This window comes from Sprattus sprattus (genome assembly GCF_963457725.1).
Source record: "Sprattus sprattus genome assembly, chromosome: 17".
NCBI lineage: Eukaryota > Metazoa > Chordata > Actinopteri > Clupeiformes > Clupeidae > Sprattus > Sprattus sprattus.
The window spans coordinates 4,803,250-4,828,061 of record NC_137915.1 but is presented as its reverse complement, the minus strand read 5'-3'; the positions used below and the strand labels follow the sequence as shown (position 1 = coordinate 4,828,061).

At 40.7% G+C, this 24,812-nt stretch overlaps 1 protein-coding gene across 1 annotated transcript; it reads left to right on the top strand.

Moving 5' to 3' along the window:
* Window positions 1-18,259: 18,259 nt before the first annotated feature.
* On the top strand, window positions 18,260-19,928 carry LOC308378249 (C-C motif chemokine 17-like; the record flags this gene model as incomplete). Its single annotated transcript, XM_080855110.1, has 4 exons — window positions 18,260-18,329; window positions 18,886-19,003; window positions 19,420-19,490; window positions 19,909-19,928. The coding sequence occupies 4 exons, from the start codon at window positions 18,260-18,262 to the stop codon at window positions 19,926-19,928; spliced, it is 279 nt and encodes a 92-aa protein (XP_080711236.1).
* Between the last annotated feature and the right edge of the window lie 4,884 nt (window positions 19,929-24,812).

Genomic DNA, 24,812 nt, shown 5'->3' with positions numbered 1-24,812 from the left:
CATACAGTATAATATTTAACAAAGAAATAAGAGAGGATGAAAGTAACTAAAAAACAATAAGGAAACAAAACGAAATATGTAAAAGTCATTTCAGCTCTGTGGTCATGTGGGTGTTGAACACAGCTTGTTTTGTGTCTCATGCAGTCTGAAGACGGAGGGTAATAAAGAGTACTGCTGTCCCATTTATGCTCCATGGGTGAAGACCAAGATTGAAAAGTTTATGTAAGTAACAACTTTATGCATCAAATACACTTTCACACATGTAATTCAACAATTCAGTATGAATGACAGGTGTCCAAAAGGTCATGGCATGGAAGCCATCTGTACATTGTGTTGAGTTGGAGAGGAATCTTCATCTTCATTGATTGTACTGTATCTCCTCATGTGTTGAACAGGGGGAACCTGAAAAGGGAGAGGCAAGCTAAAGTCTCTACACTGCAGCGTCTCATCACCTCAGGGCAAAAGGCTTAAAGAATCGGGGTCCAACTCTCCAGATGTGTGATCTGGCCGACATTTCTTTTTAAATGTCTGTTTTTTTAGTCATACAGAGCCTTCTTTAATTTGTGAGGAATTGGTGTTGTCAAGTATCCATTAATATTTAATTATTTATTCATTTTATTTATTACACAAAAAGTATGGTGTTCTTGACCAGAATATATAAAATTGACCCATCTTCTGTGGTTATATTATTTAATATTTAAATCAGGTAATGTGTGAAAATATAAGTTTTATTGTTCTTAATTTTGAATGATGTGTGCTGGAAACACATTTTAACACATTTTAAGTTCCGTACATCAGAGGTGTTGAATTTGATTTGTAGCAAAGTTTTGTTTTTACTTAAGACGTTGTGACGTTGTGTATGTATGTATGTCCTTCTGGACCAGAAAATAAAAAGGAGCTTACTTTGATAATGCAGTCTTTCTGGGATGATTGATATTTAAAAAAAGTTGTTCGATGACCTGACTTCAGCGTGAACAAAAAACATTTGCATTTCTACTCTAGCCGCCCTGGTGTAAACATCAGCTATTTCTACCCCACCCATCTTGCTGTAAACATCACCCATTTTTACTCTAGCCACCTTGGTGTAAACGTCACCCATGTATAATGATATGCAGTGGTGGAATGTAACGAAGTATTTTTACAGCAGAGTGTGTATTTGGCAGCAGCACTACAGTAGCCTTTCCTGTTTTGCCTAAACATTCGACAAACTAAACAGCCTGACTAACAAACAACTTTCCAGCATGGATTCAGAGTCGTCCTCATCTGAGGACATGTTCGAGTTCAGAGGCCCCAAGAATAACTCGTGGAGGTTTCAGTGCGTTTCCCGTCTACCAAAAAAAAGGAGTTGCTAGCCATAAAAAAATGTCCCTTCAAATTTGGAGAAACAGGTCGAGTTATGCAGAGTTCTTGCTATGCTAAGTTAATGTTTATGACTTTTGCATAACGTATGCGGTTACTGACATGATTTTATACTGTTACCTAGCAAAATACATGTTGACATACAGCAATAGCATCAAAATAACACGATAGTACCTTGATTATTTATTTAACGTAGTGGTAAGATAAGGCTGGTAGTTTAGCAATGTCAAGCTAACGTGAAGATTTGCCTTTTTTATTGACTGGCTATTGCCTGGCATGAAAACGTTATGCCTAGTCTTGGGTTCCTCAATATGTTTTTTTTTTTTTCCTTTTCTGCAATCAATAGAGCATAAAACTGTCCGTTGACCAGTTTAACAACTCCATTTGTTTTTCATGCTTCATATTTCCATTTTTTACACGATTACAATTAAATAAAAGATTAAAAGATATATAATTGTGTCTTTGTTGGTTTGGCTTAATGGTATTCACTTTGAAAATAATCCTTGGTAGATAACTTGTCATCTGCAGAATTGTAAGATAGAGTGTGAACAGTATTACAGACAGGCCCAATAAGTACACCAACCTTTCCAATTAACAAATGTTGTTGCTTATAATTATTACTAGAAGCGACATCTGTAGAGGCATTTATTACCAGTCGCTATTTCTTTATCAAAATGGCACAGCCTAGACATTGAGAGACAACCCATTGCGTGAGTACTTTTACTTTTACTTTTAAAGTAAATTTAAAAGTGAGTACTTTTTACTTTGTACTTAAGTAGGATTGTTGATGTAGTACTTTTACTTTTACTTTTACTTTCATTTTCCTGGGTACTTGTACTTTTACTTAAGTACTAAACTTCAGTTCTTCTTCCACCACTGATGATATGTGCATGGTTACATATACAGATGGCAGGACCTGATACAATCAATGGGAGGGATGGACTGCGGTCGTCTACGAGTGAGTTAGCACCAGGTTCTTAACGTACATGCGGTATAGTGTCAGGGGAGGTGTAGCGCTTTTCCGGTCGCACCTTGACCCAGTCACAAACAACTCTGCTCACCGGGACCCAGGGGAGACCCGGCTACTCCAGACCAGCCGAAGCACTACATTAACATTGCCTGAACCCTGAAACATTTCTGGATCCGGTACCTTTCTTAATTGCATTCAAACGGAGCTGTGCCAAGAAAAATCTGCGTTTACACAGAAACGCTGGAGCGGAGTGGTTGAATCCGCTGTTAAGACGTCATTGCATAAAGTGACAAAAGACAGAAGTCGAGCTCCAACTAGCAATCTTCCGAATGCTGAACGATTTCTCTACCACCTGAAATCACTGTTACCACAGCACTCAAACGGGATTAGATAGAATTGCGAACTTCGCAATAACCCTTGTTTGTGTTAAGTTACCGTTTTGAAACTTCTGTCTATAATACAAATCTTTTCATGTCAGATGATAAAACAGAGATGGATTAAAGTGTGGCTTGTTAATTTCATCACTTTCTTAACCAGCTTCTTAACAACATCGATTTAATTAATGTTGATGCTGTTATAGAGTGACGCAGCAGGGTTCACGTGCGGCAATTACGTCATCGGGTTCGAAATTGTGCAGACCGGGCGTTTACATGATCAGGGATCCGCTGGCGGGTTCGAATATACCACCTCTGGAGACCAGATTCAATAGGTTGCGGATTCAGTGACCCAATCCGCCAGGTTAATGTAAACAAGAGGTCGGTCCGACAACATTTCTTTACGGATTCAGGCAATCCAGGCTGTGTACACATGGGTAACAACACATCATCAGCAGGGTACAACTGATCTGTCTCATGACGGTCCAATCCCAGCTCACGTTCCCTTTTAGTGGGTGAACAATCCAACGCTTGGGGAATTATGCTTCACAGTGATATGAAGAAGATAAAAAGAAGACGTTGCTAGGAGCGTTTGGCCACTTAGATGGACTGGAAGGGCTGCTCTATACTGTCCTCATGACCATCATTGACCCAGATTCCATTACACATCATGGGAAACAATGTGTCATGTTTTTTTGACAGGAAGTAACCAGGGTTACTCATCCACAGGCTTCCATAAACCAACCCTCAGTCATGAAGCAGTTAGTGACACGGGTCATGTGTGTGTTTAAGTGAGGTCACATTAGAATCAGGCTTCCCACAGTGTATGACTTATTTACTACACTACTGAAATGTCCGCCCACATTTTATGAAAACTGAACAAATACAGTAGCATTTAGCTATATTTCACAATTAGTTTCAGTAAACAGTATGAGAAATGATGGATTCTAAGAATTTAACATCACGTTATGCTTTCTAAGAATGGGCAGGATTTCACATAAGGTGACGCAGAGCCACATATCAGTTTTCAGATGAAAAGTAGGTGTGGTGGCTTTTAATGGAGACCCTAGACAGAGAGAGACAGTGCTCAAGGTGGACCGCTCCTCTCCATGACGGCCAAGAATATAATTTAATGATTTGATTTAATATAATGATTATTTTACATTATCGTACACTTAGAGGCACCTCTGTTTCCCCTTAATTATTTAACGTGTAAAAAGTCATGATAGCACTCTGTGCTCGTTCTGGATCCAATTCTATTTGAATAGTATGATCAATATGGATGTCATGATAACAATGACATGGGGGAACCTATTTTTCTAAAAAGTAATACATTCTGGAAGGGTGTGGTTCTTGAACTGTGAATAGTTTCTACCATGTAAACCGTGGGATTTGATGATGGGCTCTCATTCACTTCCTCCTCGTAAGCCACATAAGCGACAGCAGCATCATGACATCAAAAAAAGACACTTTTTTATCACACCATAAGCACCACAGTGATCCAAACACTCTGTTCTCTTTTACGGGATTGAAAAAGATGGCTATTAAGTCTGCCATGCCATCCTCCGTCTGTCTACATCAGGTGACGAGGCTGATTGTTCTGGCTGTATTGTTACTGAACTGTACACTTGGTGGTGAGTGTTTGCGGACCATGTGTTGATTGCACATTGTATATTAATCACAAAATGTTAGATCCTGCTGTAAATCATCGAGATTGCTCATTTGTCAAGGAGGGCGTGTACACTGTCAGAAAGAAATGGAAATCCTTGAGGGTGCATGTCACAACCCACTTCTGCTTTCTTTTGGCTTTAAATATGCGGCGAGAGTAACCTCCACACTACTTCTTCAGCCCACAGAGCCCACTGTTCACTATGCAATCTCCCATGACCTTCTTCAGGAGCCTGGTCCTCATGACCATCATTGCTTCGGTCACCTGGATGAGAGCAGGTAAAGTGGATTATCTATGTCTCCTGATTATATGTTGTAGCACAGTATTTCTTGACATTGTGGTGTTCAGTGCAGTGTATGTTATTCATACGGCTGATGTTTAAACTCATGTCTCACAGATGCTAGTGAAAAGTATCCGTCCTGCTGCCCAGCAGTGTCTAACGAAGAGGTGATGGACCCGATCATTGGCTTCAGAATACAGAAGGCAGAAAATGACTGCGTGGCTGCAATGATGTAAGAAAAATCATCCTCGTCTTTGTAGAAACACATACAGTATAATATTTAACAAAGAAATAAGAGAGGATGCAAGTAACTAAAAAACAATAAGGAAACAAAACGAAATATGTAAAAGTAATTTCAGCTCTGTGGTCATGTGAGTGATGAACTCAGCCTGTTTTGTGTCTCATGCAGTCTGAAGACGGAGGGTAATAAAGAGTACTGTTGTCCCATTCATGCTCCATGGGTGAAGACCAAGATTGTAAAGTTTATGTAAGTAACAACTTTCATACATCGAGTACACCTTCACACAATTCAACAATTCAGAATGCCTTAGTGGATGAATGACAGGTGTCCTAAAGGTGAAGGCATGGAAGCCATCTGTACATTGTGTTGAGTTGAAGGGGAATCTTCACGTGTTGATTGTATCTCCTCATGTGTTGAACAGGGGGAACCTGAGAAGGAAGAGGGAAGCTAAAGTCTCTACACTGCAGCGTCTCATCACCTCAGGGCAAAAGGCTTAAAGAATCGGGGTCCAACTCTCCAGATGTGTGATCTTGTCGACATTCATTTTTAAATGTCTGTTTTTTAGTCATACAGAGCTTTCTTAAATTTTTGAGGAATTGGTGTCGTTAAACATCCCTTAATATTTAATTATTTATTCTTTTCATTTATTAGACAAAAAGTATGGTGTTGTTGACCATAATATATAAAATTGACCCATCTTCTAGGGTTAGATTATTTAATATTTAAATCAGGTAATGTGTGAAATTTAAGTTTTATTGTTCTTCATTTTGTACTGATTTATTTATTTTTAAACTTTGAATGATATGTGCTGGAAACACATTTTAAGTTCCATACATCAGAGGTGTTGAATTTGATTTGTAGCAAAGTTTTGTTTTTGCTTAAGACGTTGTGACGTTGTGTATGTATGTATGTCCTTCTGGACCAGAAAATAAAAAGGCGCTTACTTTGATAATGAAGTCTTTCTGGGATGATTGATATTTTTAAAAAGTTGTTGGATGACCTGACTTCAGCGGGAACAAAAAACATTTGCAGTTCTACTCTGGTTACCCATTTCTACTCTAGCCACGTAAGACCGGCGTTCTATACATTATCCCGCTTATTATACGGCTAAAACTAAAACAATTACTTAACACAGTGTGTCTTTTTACAATGTATTTGTTTTTGTTACTATACGTAGTGTTAAAAAGCAGAGAAATAGTTCGCCAAAGACGTTGAACTTCAAAGACAGTTGAACATTCTTTAGAACACAGCTGCTCAACCGTCCGCTGAAACTCCCTTGATAAGTTACCGTACTACTTGCGGAGTGCTACGAAAGATGTGAATCAGAGGCAAAAAGGCCACTTTCCTTGACAGTGGTCATTAACTGCATAGCAACGGTCAGTTATCGGAAAATAGTTGACCGCAGAACGTTGGGAAGCCCCATTCAAGTGAATGAAGCATTCTACAGCATTAAGAAGAGCCGTGTAATAACTTGGTGTAAACGTCACCCATGTATATTGATATGTGCATGGTTACATATACAGATGGCAGGACCTGATAATATTAATGGGAGGGATGGACTGCGGTCGTCTACGAGTGAGTTAGCACCAGGTTCTTAACGTACATGCGGTATAGTGTCAGGAGAGGTGCAGCGCTTTTCCGGTCGCACCTCGACCCAGTCACGAACAACTCTGCTCACCGGGACCCAGGGTAGACCCAGCTACTCCAGACCAGCCAAGCACTTAGGCTACATTTACATAGCCTGAATCTGGATTTTTTTTTTTATCTGGTACCTTTTTTAATCGCGTTCACACAAAGCTGTGTCAAGAAAAATCTGCGTTTACACGGAAACGCTGGAGCGTCGTGGTTGAATCCGCTGTAAAGACAGAAGACAGAAGTCGAGACCCAACTAGCAATCTTCCGAATGCTGAACGACTTCTCTACCACCTGAAATCACTGTTACCACAGCACTCAAACAGGACTTCTTAGAATCGTGCACTTCGCAAAAACACCTTGTTTGTGTTACGTAAGTTACCGTTTTGAAACTTCCGTCTACAATAAGACTATTTTCACGGCAGATTTGCTCATATAGTCCTAATAGATTAAACAGAGATGGATTAAAGTGTGGCTTGTTAATTTCATCCATTTCCTAACCATCTTCTTAACAACATCGATTTAATTAATGTTGTAGCTGTTATGAAGTGACCCAGCAGGGTTAACGCCGGGCAATTAGGTAATCGCGTTAGAAAGTGTGCGGACCGGGCGTTTACATGAACACGGATCCGATTGTGGGTTCGAATCTACCCACTCTGGAGACCGGCTTCAATAGGTTGCGGATTCAGCGACCCAATCCGCCGGGTTTGTGTAAACGAGAGGTCAGTCCGACAACATTTCTTTACGGATTCAGGCAATCCAGGCTGTGTAAACGGCCCCTTGGGCGCATGGGTATCGCTACGCCTGGAAGGGATTCTGACCAAAAAGCGTTTAGTCATAATCCCAGCCAATTGCAGAACCAAATGCGGTTCCTGCGGTTCGTCTTGTACTGAGTAGGATTACCATTGCAACAACACATCATCAGCAGGGTAAAACTGATCTGTCTCATGACGGTCCAATCCCAGCTCACGTTCCCTATTAGTGGGTGAACAATCCAACGCTTGGGGAATTATGCTTCACAGTGATATGAAGAAGATAAAAAAGAAGACGTTGCTAGGAGCGTTTGGCCACTTAGATGGACTGGAAGGGCTGCTCTATACTGTCCTCATTAGCCATCATTGACCCAGATTCCATTACACATCATGGGAAACAATATGTCATGTTTTTTTTTTTCAAAGTGTGATTATTGTGAATGTAAAGTTACATATAAGTGCCTCCTGTAGTGCATGACAGGAAGTAACCAGGGTTACTCATCCACAGGCTTCCATAAACCCACCCTCAGTCATGAAGCAGTTAGTAACACGGGTCATGTGTGTGTGTAAGTGAGGTCACATTAGAAACAGGCTTCCCACAGTGTATGACTTATTTACTACACTACTGAAATGTCCGCCCACATTTTACAGTAGCATTTAGCTATATTTCACAATTAGTTTCAGTAAACAGTATGAGAAATGATGGATTCTAAGAATTTAACATCACGTTATGCTTTCTAAGAATGGGCAGGATTTCACATAAGGTGACGCAGAGCCACAGATCAGTTTTCAGATGAAAAGTAGGTGTGGTGGCTTTTAATGGAGACCCTAGACAGAGAGACAGTGCTCAAGGTGGACCGCTATAGGGCTCCTCTCCATGACGGCCAAGAATATAATTTAATGATTTGATTTAATATAATGATTATTTTACATTATCGTACACTTAGAGGCATCTCTGTTTCCCCTTAATTATTTAATGTGTAAAAAGTCATGATAGCACTCTGTTCTTGTTCTAGTTCCAATTCTATTTGAATAGTATGACTTGGGGGAACCTCTTTTTCTAAAAAGTAATACGTTCTGGAAGGGTGTGGTTCAATTCCCTGTCGAAGTGTGCTTGAGCAAGACACTGAACCCCTAATTGCTCCTGATGTGCAGTGTGTCGTCAGTGTAAATGTGCATACATCCTTGTAAGTCGCTTTGGATAAAAGTGTCTGCTAAATGACTAAATGTAAATGATTGTTCTGGCTGTATTGTTAATTAACTCTACACTTGGCGGTGAGTGTTTGACTGTTGCAGACCATGTGTCATAAATCACAAGATGTTAGATCCTGCTGTAAATGATGGAGATTGCTCATTTCTCAAGGAAGGCGTGTACACTGTCAGAAAGAAAGGGAGTTCCTTGAGGGTGCATGTCACAACCCACTTCTGCTTTCTTTTGGCTTTAAATATGCGGCGAGAGTAACCTCCACAGTACTTCTTCAGCCCACAGAGCCCACTGTTCACTATGCAGTCTCCCATGACCTTCTTCAGGAGCCTGGTCCTCATGACCATCATTGCTTCGGTCACCTGGATGAGAGCAGGTAAAGTGGCTAATCTATGTCTTCTGATTACAGGAAAGATCTCATTATGTCTTGTTATTGTATACGTTGTAGCACAGTATTTCTTGACTTTGTGGTGTTAAGTGCAGTGTATGTTATTCATACGGCTGATGTTTAAACTCATCTCTCACAGATGCTGAAATTACTCTGTCCTGCTGCACCGCTGTGTCTAATAAGGCGGTGATGGACCCGATTGTTGGCTTCAGAATACAGAAGGCGGATAATCGCTGCGTGGCTGCAATGATGTAAGAAAAAAAATCCCCCTCGTCTTTGTACAAAACGCATAGAAAACTTTAAAAAATAAAGGAGAGAGGAGGCAAGTAACTCAAAAAGAATGAGGAAACAAAACGAAACATGTAAAAGTAATTTCAGCTCTGTGGTCATGTGGGTGTTGAACTCAGCCTGTTTTGTGTCTCATGCAGTCTTAAGACGGAGCGTAATGAAGAGTTCTGCTGTCCCATTCATGCTCCATGGGTGAAGACCAAGATTGTAAAGTTTATGTAAGTAACAACATTCATACATCGAATACACCTTCACACAATTCAACAATTCAGTATGCCTTAATGGATGAATGAGAGGTGTCCTTAAGGTGAAGGCATGGAAGCCATCTGTCCATTGTGTTGAGTTGGAGGGGAATCTTCATGTGTTGATGTTATCTCCTCATGTGTTGAACAGGGGGAACCTGAAAAGGGAGAGGCAAGCTAAAGTCTCTACAATGCGGCCTTCCTGACCTTAGGACAAAATGCTTAAAGAACCGGGGTCCAACTGTGAAAGAGGGGGGTCAGGAAATGTGTTATCACTGAGGGGCATCCGGTAAGAATGGGAAAGAACGGATACTTGGATGTCCAGTTTGATAATTTGAAGTTTGTATTGTTTTCACACAAATAAATGGAATGAATTGTAGGTGTATGTTTGTATGTGTGTGTGTCCATTGTTTTATTATCGGTTATGGTTAATTGGTAGCATGAAGGTTATTTGATATTGAGTAGTAAACTTCTTTTTTAGCACCGCACCTCTCTCACCTGACTCCTGACGGCCTTAAGAATTATTTTAAGAGTTCTTCCTATATTTAAAAAAAATATTTCAACACAACCAGTTATTTTGTGTTTGAGCTTCTCCTAATCTTGAGGTTAATTTAGCAGCAGGTGAAAGGGACAGTGTTTGATTCAGTGTTGCATACTTTCCGTATCCACATGTTTTAATGCCCACATCCATGCACCATGTGTTCAGGCAAGGTAACACATGGGGACGTGACCTTCACACTCTTGAGGGGGTGTCTGCATGCTTCCCTGAGAACTGAGGAGAGGCAACCAAAGATGTGGTCCGCTGTCCTGTGTCTGCTTTTAGAATAGATTAGATATAACTTTTATTGTCATTGCACAGAGTACAAGTACTGAGACAACGAAATGCAGTTTAGCATCCAACCAAGTGAAAAATAGCAATAAAAGTGCAGAGTATGTGCATATGTTAACGTAGACGTATTCTATATCTATGGTCCCTGCTCTCTCATCCTCACCAGCATTCCACACTGTCTGTGTATGATGGGTCATGGCTGACATTGGCGTCACAGAATGGGTTTGTACCATTAAGTGTAAATCTGGTACATTTCTTGTTTTTGTTTTGATATTTTCTGTTGTTCTGTTGATGACAGCTGCCTCTGGATTGATTGTGGACTTTAACATGACACAGACATCTCATCTTTAATCCGTTTTAACATTGCCTCTGCCAGTAAATATTAATTTGGATAAAGTAGGGTATATGCCAATTATTGTTTATAGTAAAGAAAAAGCACATAGCTTTGACACAGAAAAGAAAGCCAAGTGAGTGGATGCTTTTGCAGTCCTTGTTTACACAACACACTACCTTTCACAGCACTTCTGTCTGTTTATGGGCTATTACTCCCCCTAGAGGGCCAACATAGTATAGCTTTCTGTATTTTTTCCCCTCACATCTCTCCAGAGGCTATAATACATGGTGAACACAGCACATAAGTAAAATTCAACTCATTATTATAATACAAAGAGTCTATACTTAAACTTATATTCTATGTATTTTCAGTAAAAAAAACTAAAAAACAGGCTCTTGGTGAGTATGACAGCACTGTATGTAACACCTCCAGGCCAGGCACTGCTCCACACATAACATACTGTCACATTTTCAGGACAGCTTCAGAGATTTCCCAGTTTTAACCATTCACTACTGCCGGTGGTGGCAGTGGTCATGGTACGTCCGCAACAAAGTAATCAGTACTATCTAAAAACGATGCTTTAAGAGCTAAAGAGAAGAATCCTTTTCTATCATTACTATCATTACATGTTATGCAGTCCCCCCCCCCCCCCCCCCCCCACCCCTCTGCGTAGAACAGATGTGAATTAGACATTAGGCCCTTGTGTTGATCACCACATTTACCAGAAAGGGAGTATTACCTGAAAGCTTACCATAATCTACGCACCATGACTAAGTTACAGTATACAGAAAAAAGAACAAGCGCTGGTTTTGACCAGGGGAATTAGTCAGCAGATGTCATCACTGTACAGATACCTTAGTGGCTGCTAATCACACATCACATCCTAAACATGAGGGGGGGGGGGAGGGGGGGGGGGGTTGTGGAGGAAGTGGGCTCAGTATTTCTGCAGAAAGGGGAAGTTGATGAGGCAAGGGCAGGAGGTGGTGGAATGGATTCTGTAAGTTTGATTACATCTCAGTGCAAACAGTAACTGTATCACTCTCAAAAGGTTGTCCTTTAGGTTCGGAGTTAAAAAGTCTCTGCCCAAAATCTTTACAATGTTTTTTTGTACAAATTCTGAGCACCTCTGAATGAAGGTTTTCGTAAAGGTGTGTTTACATTTGATTTAAATAAAATTGTATTTTACTACATTCCTTTTACTCTCATGTTACTATTGCTGATGTCTTCTAGAATATAATCATATACTGTATGCCACTTGTGCATCAATACTTTTAGTTAGGGTAAATATACATAAACATCAAGAGCATGTGAGACTTCCTAAAAAATGAAAACAGGCCTGTGTCCCCCAAGAGTTCACACTGTATGTCTGAGAGATATACAGAAATGTTTACATGTTGTTGATGAAAGAACAACCAAACACATAAAGTAGAAAAGTAATCAAGATTTGAGTCATGAATCTCATCAGCTGTGTGTGGTGTGTGATTACGTGACCCAAGGCACATACCCCAAAGCCCAACATCATGTTTCATCAAAAGCTGAGCCTTTGCATAGCTTTGTGCACCTTGCAAATATCACACCTTTCATAGCCACCAGCCAAAGACACAGTGCAGTTTCAGATTATTGCATACTTGAGGTTTGCATTGCTACAGTAAATAAATATGTATGACACCATATACAGTATATACATGGATAGCCCACGACACAGCAGGAATAGTGAAAATATCTGTTGTTTTGTTTTTGTTAAACATCCTATTTTCAATGCCAAAGCTGTATCAGCACTTTTGTATAGTTAGTAACAAGACTGCATACAAACTAATCAAATCAGAAAAGTTTCCGAAAAAAAAGAATCATCTGTCTTATTTCAAGTGCGAGTTCCTTTTGTCTGTCAAAATACAGCATTTCTGCATCTACAGTGATTGAGATTTTGTCCAGTTTTGAACTGAAAGTTAATTGTTTCGAACAAAGTATCTAAATCTGCCAAAAATGCTGAAGTTGCACAGAGTTTTGCTGGTGGTGAACATTAACTGAAACAAGTATGAATTTCAGAAGAAGTGGTCATTGATTGCATTTTGTATCGAAGGAACGCAAAAGTTGCCACAATTTAGTTCACATAGTCTACTCATATCGTGAATGTGTGTTAAGTGTGTAAAGTATAGTAAAGTGTAAAGTATACAAGGTATTGAGACGTGTGTGAAAATTATTAAAAAAGGAAAAAAAAATGTTGGCCTTGTACAAAAATTAATTATGGAATATATGAACTGAACTCTTGGTGTCTACTGAATTGATTCAGCTATTTATTGGTAAAACAAGGTGGAATTGCATACAACTGTGAGACGATAACTTTGGATGTTCTCCCCACTCCAAAATGCATAGATGAGTGACAATATGGCTGCCTTTTCAAGGATCTCTTTCAATGTCTGTGAAGAAAAAAACTTGCTTATGTTTCATTTATACACACTTTCACTTTTATATAATCTTAACAGACAGTTTGACTTAACCACCAATAGAGGGTCACCTGCCTATCTAAGCTGTCTGGGACATAGACAGATGTAGATTTCAAGTCCCACACCCATGGCCCTTTACTGGCCTATTGAAGAAGGATTGAAAAATGTGTGGCACGGGTGGCACAATGGCCCAGGTGCTTGCACAGACACCTAACAGCAAGAAGGCCCTGGGTTCGATTCTGCATGGGGCACTGTTGATACTGGGGGCAGGTCCTCCCCAGGCCTTCAGTGCTCAGGTGGGCTATCTCCCGGGCCTGTGTGTGTGTGTGTGCTCAGGTGGGCTGTCTCCAAGGCCTTTCTGTGTGGAGTTTGCATGTTCTCCCCGTGCGCACAAGGGGTTTCCTCCACTAAGAACCCCAACAGAAAAACACACAGAAGAACAGAACACTCTCCTGTCCGTCCCTGAACAAGACGGATGGATCACTTGACTTGTTCCCCGGGCCCACTGCTCCTGGGGTCCTGGAGGAAGGACAGTCCGGGATGGGAAAATGCAGAAGACAAATTCACAGCGACCTTGGCCTGCGTGTCTGTGTGTGTCCTGTGTCGCCATCTAAAATGCATGTGTGTTGCTGTGTGTCGTTTGTGCCACAATAAACTGACTTTGAAAGACAAACCTTTATTTCTAGCCCAGTTAGCCATGCTATCGTTGCTATAGTATGCATGCTAATGAATTGCAAGTGCATGTTTTATGCTATTAATATAACAGACCAAAATGTTAGCTTCATAATGTGGTTCAGGGGGAGGTGTCATAGCCCTGCTTTCTCTGTGAGTGAGGTCATAACGGTCTGGAGGTTAAGACCTTAAATACTTTGACACAGACCCTTCCTGTGCTCATCTGTAACTTGCTGGTGAAAGAGCACAATGAGGTACATGTTGGTGATCGCTATGGTTGGCGTACTGTTTCTCGCTGTCACAGAACAGTGCAAGTACCTAACTCAGTGGTGGACATTTATCTGTCTTCTGGTCAGACAGTCAGTATGTCGAATGAGCGTTTTTGTAGTTTCAGAGCAGCATGTTGTGAGCAGATGATGTTTCTTCCAGGGATGAGCGCGATTAATCTTACACTGTTTTGTGTCTAGTAATCCCCTTCTGAAACATACGTATCAATGATCATGTCTGAAAATTAAATGTGCAATGTTTAATGTCTGTGTGAGCGGTTGTATATGTGTTTCTGTATAATGTCTCTTTCGTTCTGTATGTGTCTCTTTCGTTCTGTATGTGTGCCACTAGGAGTGTCCTGCGGCCCTAATGCTGAGTGTGTGTGTGTGTGTGTGTGCCACTAGGAGTGTCCTGCGGCCCTAATGCTGAGTGTGTGTGTGTGTGTGTGTGCCACTAGGAGTGTCCTGCAGCCCTAATGCTGAGTGTGTGTGTGTGTGTGTGTGCCACTAGGAGTGTCCTGCAGCCCTAATGCTGAGTGTGTGTGTGTGTGTGTGTGCCACTAGGAGTGTCCTGCAGCCCTAATGCTGAGTGTGTGTGTGTGTGTGTGTGCCACTAGGAGTGTCCTGCAGCCCTAATGCTGAGTGTGTGTGTGTGTGTGTGTGCCACTAGGAGTGTCCTGCAGCCCTAATGCTGAGTGTGTGTGTGTGTGTGTGTGCCACTAGGAGTGTCCTGCAGCCCTAATGCTGATCTGCGGTGTCCTGAATTAAGCATGACCTTTTGTGAGCTTCACATTTACCGTACTGTAAGATTCTCCCTTGCCTTTAATTTTTTACATGCTCATTCCACATGAAATAACAAAATAAACAAACATCAATCAAAGACACAAACAGTACTGTACTCACAAGAACTAGGCGCAATCTAGGCCCAAACTGTATTCACTCGCCTAAATACAGGGTTCACTTCACCTCAAAGCAGGTAAATGTTATTTTTTTCTCTCACGCCACACATGCCTCTCTCGTGCCTCTCTCGTGCCTCTCTCGTGCCACCCTCGTGCCTCTCTCGTGCCTCTCTCGTGCCTCTCTCGTGCCACCCTTGTGCCTCTCTCGTGCCACCCTCGTGCCTCTCTCGTGCCTCTCTCGTGCCTCTCTCGTGCCACCCTTGTGCCTCTCTCGTGCCTCTCTCGTGCCACCCTCGTGCCTCTCTCGTGCCTCTCTCGTGCCTCTCTCGTGCCTCTCTCGTGCCTCTCTCGTGCCTCTCTCGTGCCACTCTCGTGCCTCTCTCGTGCCTCTCTCGTGCCACCCTCGTGCCTCTCTCGTGCCTCTCTCGTGCCTCTCTCGTGCCACTCTCGTGCATCTCTCATGCCTCTCTCGTGCCACCCTCGTGCCACTCTCGTGCCTCTCTCGTGCCTCTCTCGTGCCTCTCTCGTGCTTCTTTCATCCTCCCCTCATGGAATGAGGCCCCCTTTAAAAGAACACAGCCCATTGGGCTAAATTGGTCCAATTGGATCCAATCATTGAGGTGGAGGAGCCCAGACCCAACCATTGTAGTGGGGGAGCCCAGACCCAACCATTGTAGTGGGGGAGCCCAGACCCAACCATTGTAGTAGGGGAGACCTCCCCACATTAGTCCCAACCTCCACTCCAGTGCAAAGCGGTGGGAAGGGTGAATTCACCTTCTCACACAGCTGCAAAACAAAATGTCCCTAACAAAAAGTCTTTAACTCAGTAGTTTGTTAGCTGCTTACACATACGCACACAGCAACACTCATACTAGGTTGAATGATGAAGACCGTCAAACCACAATTTTGAGACTATATTCTACCGTATCAGTTTCATTTTCACTCACTTATTCAAACATACGTACAGCAGCACAGTGGTAGGTCATGCTGAACACACACGGACTCTCACAACTCTCCTGACTATTAGAGCAAGTGCATACACTAACGGAAGATCTGAAAGAATAAAGTTGTCAATTTTGGAGTGTGTGGTGTGTGAAGATGTGACTATTGACACACACCCATAGCAACTACATATTTTAACATGAGCGATGCCTTTCACCTCGCAATCTTCACACCTCACACTCAAAGAGAAACAGACCTCATACCTTTAATAGTCTAAGTCTCCTTAAACTTAAATACAAAATGGTGTGTGTGTGTGACAGAGTATGTGTGTGTGTGTGTGTGTGTGTGTGTGTGTGTGTGTGTGTGTGTGTGTGTGTGTGTGTGTGTGTGTGTGTGTGTGTGTGTGTGTGTGTGTGTGTGTGTGTGTGTGTGTGTGTGTGCGTGTGTGTACGTGTGTGTGTGTGTGTATGTGGTGAAGGTTGCTTAGTGAAGTCCTTTCCAAGGGGAAGACAACTAACCCACACATTAAACACATATAATTGAGGTCTTTAGCTAATATTCACTTAAAAAAAAATGAACTCTACCAACATAAATGGGTGCTGTATTGTATTAGCATATTAGCATTTTTGGCTGTATCCTGTGCCGACAAATAAACTGGCCAGTTGCATTTATTCATCTTTCTTCGAACCGTGACTGTATTTTTTAGTCATCCATGTAGTTGTTCGTAGGAACACAACCAAACTTAATCCCCAAGCACTTTGGCCATCTCAACATTGCAATGGGGTGATATGGCAAATTTGTGGTTGTGGTTAGGACTTCTGCTGAAGGTGATGATGCTTGTGTCTAATTTAAACACCCATGAGCTGTAGAGTTCCATTACTCCAAATCAACCAATGCAACCTACATTAATGGCTAATGTGTATACAGCTCAGCAAAGTCTGTCCCTGGAAAAAAGACAGTTGTGTCTGATGCAGTGCAAACTGACCAAATTTTTGACTAATTTATTAAAACAGTAAAGAAAATCATTATTTAGCTTAAATGCAAACAAGTAAGTGAATGCTGATGTAGGATTCATGTCAACATAAGATTAAAGTTGTTTTTAAATGTGCTTTATAAATAAATTTGACTTTACTTGACTTGACATATGATGTACTGTGAATACTAAGTATGCCTCCCTTGTTCTGCTCCGAGATCTGATCATAAATTATTAAACAAGAAAACTATGTTTTTTTTTAATGATGTTCATATGATGTTTTGCAAGCAGCATGGAGGGTCCGTCAACAGCTGATGGATTCAGCTGGGCCCAGGCACTGGGCCTATTAGCCACAGAAAGAACACTGCTGCTGAATGATTCACGTCAGCATTGTTTATAAATGTGCTTTATAAATAAATTTGACTTGACTTGACATATTATGTGTAGGCTACTGTGAAAACGTATGCCTCCCTTGTTCCCCTCCAAGGCCAGATCATAGACCATACATAAATTATTTAACAAGAATGATGTTTATGATTTAATGATGTTTATATGAAGTTTTGGAAGCAACATGGAGGGCCCTTCAGCAGCTGATGGGCTCAACTGGGCCTTATAGGCACACTGCTGCTGAATGAAGCTCAGTGCGCCTCAGGTTGACATATCAGAGTAGCAGAGTAGAAGACGCCTGTCATGTCTTGTATCTGAAAACCCACATCCCTCACCCCTTTTCTCATTTTCCGTCATCTGTGGGTGAGACCTGTGATTCCTGATCTAGGCTACGCAAAAGGGAGGTGTTGCTGCCGTCATGGTGACAGCTGATTTGGTCACCAATCTCATTGACTGGTTAAGCTATAAAATCCCTCCTCATCAGACCTGTCAATCGTTACAGCTACCTGTATAGGCCTATTAGACCACCGTGAAGCTAGGATGGAGATGAGAAAACAGATTTTGTTTTTGGCCCTGCTGGTGCTGCTATCTGGCTGTGTCAATTGTGCAATTGGGAAATGTGAGTATCTTGAAAGTATGTTGTCTATGGCACAAAACAAAGTGTGGTCTTGCTTTGTGGTGCTTCTACGCTGGGTACAGTGGGGAGTTTGCATGCTTACTTAAACTTCCACAGCAATGTTTGCTCTGACTATTTTGTGTGTATATTCCTGTGTTTTTATATCTTCATTTCCACTGGGTTCGATGGAAGTTCCTGCTTCAATCAGAGTAAAATGGTCTCAGGCTTGCAAGCAAATTAGCAAGATTGTCGTTCATGTTGGTTCAGACGGGTCAAATGTCACACATTAAAACAGACCTTCACTTTTCATGCATTCTAAATATGTACCCAAACCTTGCCTGTAGTTTTGGGATGTGGTTTGGGGAGGAGTTGTTACTTCCTTTGTGACTGACACTCAAAACTGCTCTGAGGTAAAGCTGACAAGCTTTATTGAAGTTATTTTGAGACAGATAGCTTCTGGTTTTGGTCACTGAGGAGCGGAGAAGAGTAAACGACAGTATGAGGTGTACTTTGGTGATTGTCATCATGGGGGCTCTGCTTGTGGCTGTCACAGGACAGCGGGGTCGCTGTAAGTATCTTAGGAAAAGAGAACCATAATCCTTCACATTTCTAGATGAATGGATCTAGGGACAGTTAAAACTCTTGCTTTCTTATTCAATCAATATAACAATGTAATTTATTAGGGGGAATTTTATTTTATTTTAATGTCTATATCCCTGCATATTCAGGTGAAAATTATTTCATCATTCAGATAGATTAACTCCAACTACAAGATGAAACTGGATTATGACACTGTTTGCCTAAACAAAGTTTAGCTTGTTTTGTTTGCTTGTGAGTGGTTGCCAGAACTGTTGTGTCTTTTCTATGCTATTCTGGATAAACATATTCTGTTGCTTGGTTATAGGAATAATGATGAGAACTGTCACAACGTTGATGTGCATATACTACTTTACCATGTCATAGTGCCATTTCCTTTCCTGTTGTCACACACACTCTGATGTGTGGTTCTGCCACTCTGTCTCTTTCGATTCTCTGTGGGTTTCGGTGTCTGGTTGGACTGTGTCTCAGTGAGTGAATACAGCTCAGTTCCACCGCTGCTTAACTACTCTTTTTCTTCATTGCAGACCGCAGGCCAACCAGGGTGAGGACCCAGTGCTGTACGAACGTTACCCGTGCCGTCATCCCCAACATCAAGGCAGCCAAGATCCAGAATGCCCTGCCTCCGTGTGTGGAGGCTTTGGTGTGAGTGGACATCGTACTGTAATCCTGAATGGTTCTCAATGGCCCATCACAAAATTAGACGTTCCTCTTTTCCCGTGTTTAACTCACAGAGACTTCATACAGGCCTTAGGCCAAGTAATACAACTGTGTAGACATACTGGCCTTAGGCCAAGAGGTATAAATCAATTTGCTTGCTAGCCATACAAAATGCTCAGTCACAGGGAGCATACACAAAGGAAAGAGGAGAAGCCCATGGCACCAGAGTAGGGAAAAGAACAGCCATAGCGAATGTTATACTTTAGAATACTTCTCAGCTCCGAGAGAACACACAACATTTTATTGGGATGGGACCTCATGACTGTGTTTGATAGTCCAATACATAATTGCTTGTATTGCTATTGTAATGTATTTATGTGAATACACTTTTTTAATTGCAGTTTTACAACAAAGGATGAGAAACAGTATTGCACCGATCCAAAGGCAGCCTGGGTGCCTGAAGTCCTGAGAGGTATGTTTTTAAAAGATGTATACTGTACATACACATGTGAGTTCTTTCACTACATTGACAAATATTCTCATTATGGTTTACCACATTTTGGATTTCACATGATAAATGAAAAGTGTGTATACTTGTTGACAAGAAATGGAATGTCTGCAACAGCCCAGAGAAGAAAGTAACAGTGGCTGTGGCAAAACAAGTTTTAGACAGTTAAAGAGATACTTGAACAACCAGAAGTATCTCCAAAAATGTATTTTCCTATGCTAAGCTTAGGAATTTGTTTCCAAAAGAATTAAGTAATACTGTATGGTAGTAAGTACTAAATGAGCAAATGGAGGATGAAATTAAACACACTCCTGACATGCTGCTATATCTAATACTCACATATCTAATAATACATGTACGTATTGATCTATGTTCTGTGCAGGTTTGAACATGACCCAATGAGCAAGATTGGTGTTCTGGAATTCACCGGCCAAAATGTTCTTGTATTATCTTCACTGTATTGGAGCTTATTTGAATTGGACCTTTGTTTTTTTTTTTTTACTTTATGCTTTAAAAAAAATGAATGATGCTATTGGTCTAAATATAATTTTATTTCATAGACCTATGCACGTGCACACACACACACACACACACACACACACACACGTGCATTCACACACACACACACACACACACACACACACACACACACACACACACACACTTACAGTGTGTCTTATCAGACTTTTCATGTTGACTGTTGATTGATCATGTCCCTCCCACACACTAAGGCAACACAAGTGTGTGTACAACATTCCATACACTGAGGCAATTCAATATGCTTTACATAAATAAAAAACAAAAATAACATTTTGTTGTTGTTGTTGTTGTTGTTCTGTGGAATTTGGCCCAAAGGCAGCCTGTATAGACCAGAACAGAGGAGGTCAGAGAACTGATCCCTGAGGGATTCTGCAAATCATGGCCACTCTGTCAGATTCATAACTGCCAATGGTGATAAAGTAACTCCAGCCTTCTAAACATGACCTGAACCAATTTCAAGGACTGCTCTGGAAAATCATAATCGATTCTCCAACATGTCCAGCAGTATTCTGTAATCCATAGTGTCAAATACAGCACTGAGATCCAGTAAAACCAGTACTGCTATTTTACCTAAATCAGTATTCAGCCATGTATTTTTTATTTAACACTTTTATGAGGATGGTTTCAATACTGTGGTGATGTTGGAAGCCTGATTGAAGTTTTTCAAAAGAGTTAATTACTGTAAAGAGTGGTTTCACTGTTTTCAGTGACTTTGGGAAAGTGGCCGATAGCAGTGAGCCATTAACTATTTGCTGCAAATTAGTTCTTGCAGAGTTAAATAGAGTTTTAAAACAGTCAGATAGCAGTGTGTCGAGACAACACTACCATCAACATCATTTTTGATGCCGAATCTGGTCGGTTGGATCAAATTAGGACAGAGTAGTCCAATTATTTATATATTTTTTTATTTGTAGGTGTTTGTGGAGATGGCATAGTTTCATTCATGGTCTCTCTGATAGTTTTGTAATTCTGTGGAAAGTTTTGGGTCTGTCTATTTTGGGAGAGGTTGTAAGCTTGTCAACCATGACAAAAAGTGTGCTGGTATCGCTGATGCTCCTGTAAGTCATCTAAGAGAAATGTAACTGTCTAACCCTGCATACCTCATAGTTAAAACTACCAAGGCTTTGGTCATAGAGATCACAGTGGATTTAAAGCCACTTGCATTCAGCTTTCCTGCATTCTCTTTTCAGGGCATTTGCCTTGACAGTACTTTTCCATGCTGCTCCGTTTGCTCATTGTTTTCTTGCCTTTTATCTGTAAAACAACACCCGTGATATTTGACATTTTTAAGTTGTCAAATATCACGGTGTTAACCACAAGTACATCAGCTGTCTCTTCCCTCAAGCATGGTGACATAGCAATGGCCTCCATAAACTGAGTACTGTACTCTTGTTTATGTACCTTGTCTTAACAGAAACACAGTTCATTTGGACATCTAGGGGTGATCAGTCAATCAAGGAAGACACATAAATGATCAGAAAGTACCAAATCCTTAACCATAACAGAAGAAAAGTAAAATATGGCCTCCTAAAATCACCTAATATCATGTACATCTCTAACTTATATCCCTAGCTAACATAAATCTTCACAGATTACAAACCAACCACATAAAACCGTATTCTCACTTGTTAACGTAAATGAACACACCACTCAACAATCTCTAATTTGATGCAGTGGCTTATTTAATTGACAACAAGTAGCACCACCTGTTGGCCTTATGAGTTCCAATCTCATATACAGACTACCTCTTGAGACAACCAACCAACCCTTAAGAGAATGGTAATAGACATGATGTTCATATATATCCGTTTAGAACCGACCCAGTCTTGGATTCAAAATGTTGTAAGTGTTTGGCTTACTCTGTATTGTATAGGCTCTTATTTCAATCAGTTAAATGTATTTTAAGGACTTTTGTCTGTTTTGATATTTGCTATATGCATGACCAGTTGATGCCTGTGATCAGATTCCTCCATAATTTAGTACTTTTTATGTTTTTGCCCTGATAGCGTTTTGCCACTGGACCACCATCTAGTAGCATTACATTTCAACTGACATGGCTGATGCTGTTCATGTCACTTCTTGGTTAAATGCAGGTGTAACCGAGCCAGCACTGCCCCAATGTGGTGAGTTCATGAAATGGACATCTCTCACTCCGAGCTGATTTATTTTCTGCTCTGGTCTGCTGTGTAACAGCAAGCTGCTGTTGTTAAGGTGAGGCTCTCCCTCTTCTTCATCCATCTGGTCCAGTTCAATCAGAAAGACACAAGAGGCAGTTTTAAGACAAGTGTATGTCTTCAATAGGTTAGTAGAAAAGTACTAGTACAATGAATAGAAAACTTAGCTTAAGCTATCATTTCTCAGTCTCCTTTGCCATCTGTTTCTCGTAGTTGTCTTCTATTAGCCCCAGAAGAAACAAAAGTGTCTTTGGGAAAATAGTTTGTCTCACCCTCTTTATTTAATTCATTCGTGAGAAGGAATCTACACACCTCTTGCTCTTCTTTTCCGGAAGCTTCAGCAGCTGCCTCCCTCTCTCTTTTCTGCCTCTCCTTCACTGGGTTTATGGAGGTCTCCCTCTCCAAGGCTCGATTTTTAATTTAATAAAAAAAAAAAAAAAATAGAATCTGACCTCTTTTAGAATCTGACCTGCTTTTACATTTTTGACATTTGCTGCTGCTGCTTCCAATCGTTTGATTCTCTTTCTGTCATTCTTCTTTCTCAGATTAAAGTATCCTTGGTGAATCTTTAGTGTCCTGTATTATCTTATCTGCAGAGATACTATTCCATACAGTGACAGCTGACAGAAAAGATGATACTCATCTCCTCTGAGACATGACTGCCCCCCTGTGTTCATAAAGTATGACTCCATAATAATATAGCCTACAGTATTCGATAGGTACCAGTATCAGAATGTCCATGAACAGTATAATGTTTTGTTTTAGAATAACGACGATGATCTACAACAGAAAATGCAAATTGTCCAAAATAGTACAATAATGACATTTTCATTTACCAAAAATAAGCAATGTTTTGATAATTTTATATTACACACATGACTAACAACAACAAAAACATTTTGTTGCATGTATACAGTCATGAATACAACTCTATTTCATAGTTTAACACAAATGTATTATATTTCTAATGTAAATACACCAGCATGGGAAAGTTTAACTGCTGGTGGTTAGTTGCGCAATTTTGAATTAAGGCAGTCCACTGCCAACATTTTGACTGACGCAAATGACTGAATCAAAGTTTAAAAAAAGCTGTTTCACTTGTAAAAGAAAAGTGATAACATTTGGTTAAAATATTCAGTTAATCATATTGGCCACACAGTATATTAAGTTTATTATAAACATTGTAATATATCTATACAAATAAAGGGATTTTGGCTAATATCTCTATAATGACTATATTTACTGCACACTATAAACAAACTGCTGGACAATTGCATGGGCATTGGTCCCACCAAAACCAAAGTTATTGATTCCTGCCACCCTTCCATCTGGAGAAGTGTTTTTCCATTTCTCTACCCTAGTTGGTATTCTGATATTCAGAGCTTTTGCATCTATGCTAGCATTGTCTTCTGAGTAGAAAACTGATGGAACAATGGTCTCATGTTTCATCATTAGAAGCACCTTAATCAATCCTGCTACACCAGCTGCTGATTCAGTGTGTCCAATGTTACTTTTCACAGAGCCTATAATGAGAGTCTCTGATCCTGGGGGTCTGGCTTTGGCAATAACGTTAGAGATGCTGCTTGCCTCTATTGGGTCACCTACTGGAGTTCCAGTCCCATGAGCCTCTATGTACTGGACACTCGTCAGGTCACTCTCTGTGGAGTAGATCCTGCTGAGAAGCTCTTTCTGCTGAACCATGGACGGCTTGGTGAGTGGAGAAACAGACTGATCATCTTGGTTGAATGCAGTTTTGCTAATAATACCCCAGACATGGACAGTATCAGTAAAAAAAGTTGTAAACCAGTTTGGATACTGATATGATTACACTGCAAGGAAAGTCAAGTTATGATACAGTCAAAACTGGTATGTTTGCCCAAGATATAGATTTTACCATATCCACATTGCAAGGTGAAAGGGTGAAACAGTTGTGACAGAGTGCCATCGCTACGGTTGAGTATGTAATGTGACTGCCATACCAATGAGCTTGGCTCTTTGGCATTGTGGTCAGTAACAGATACAAGAATGGTAGGGAGTGTGCAATTGGGCTTGTAGAGGGATAGTCAGTCGGTTGCCAAGATGGGGATCTTCCCAAAATAGTGAGCCTGCATCGATGTATAAAAACTGTGTTTATAACTCATTTATAAGGGCTTATTAATGACTTACAAAGTGTTTACAACCTAATTTATAACCTATTTTAGACCATTTATAAACCATTTGATGGAGTCTTATTGTAAAGTGGTACCGTAAGGGGTTGAAAAAGGTAAAATTTACCCAATTTCTAATTTTTAGTATTTCATAGCTGTTGAATGTAGGTAGTCTTTACTCAAAATATTGTATTGAAAGTTACCCAACCAAAGTAGATGCAAATTGTTACCTTAGATAAATTGGGTAAATTCTATAGGTTGTTTTTTACAGTGTGAGATACGTCCAATCGCTCTCCTGAGCCCGCCCCCTCAGGAGCCCTTAAATAGGGGATGACAATGACGTATCTTTCTTTTCAGAAACTTCGCTTCGAAGTAGGATCATCTAGTTATAACTCTTTTTCTCTACGCTCATTATTACTTCAGTT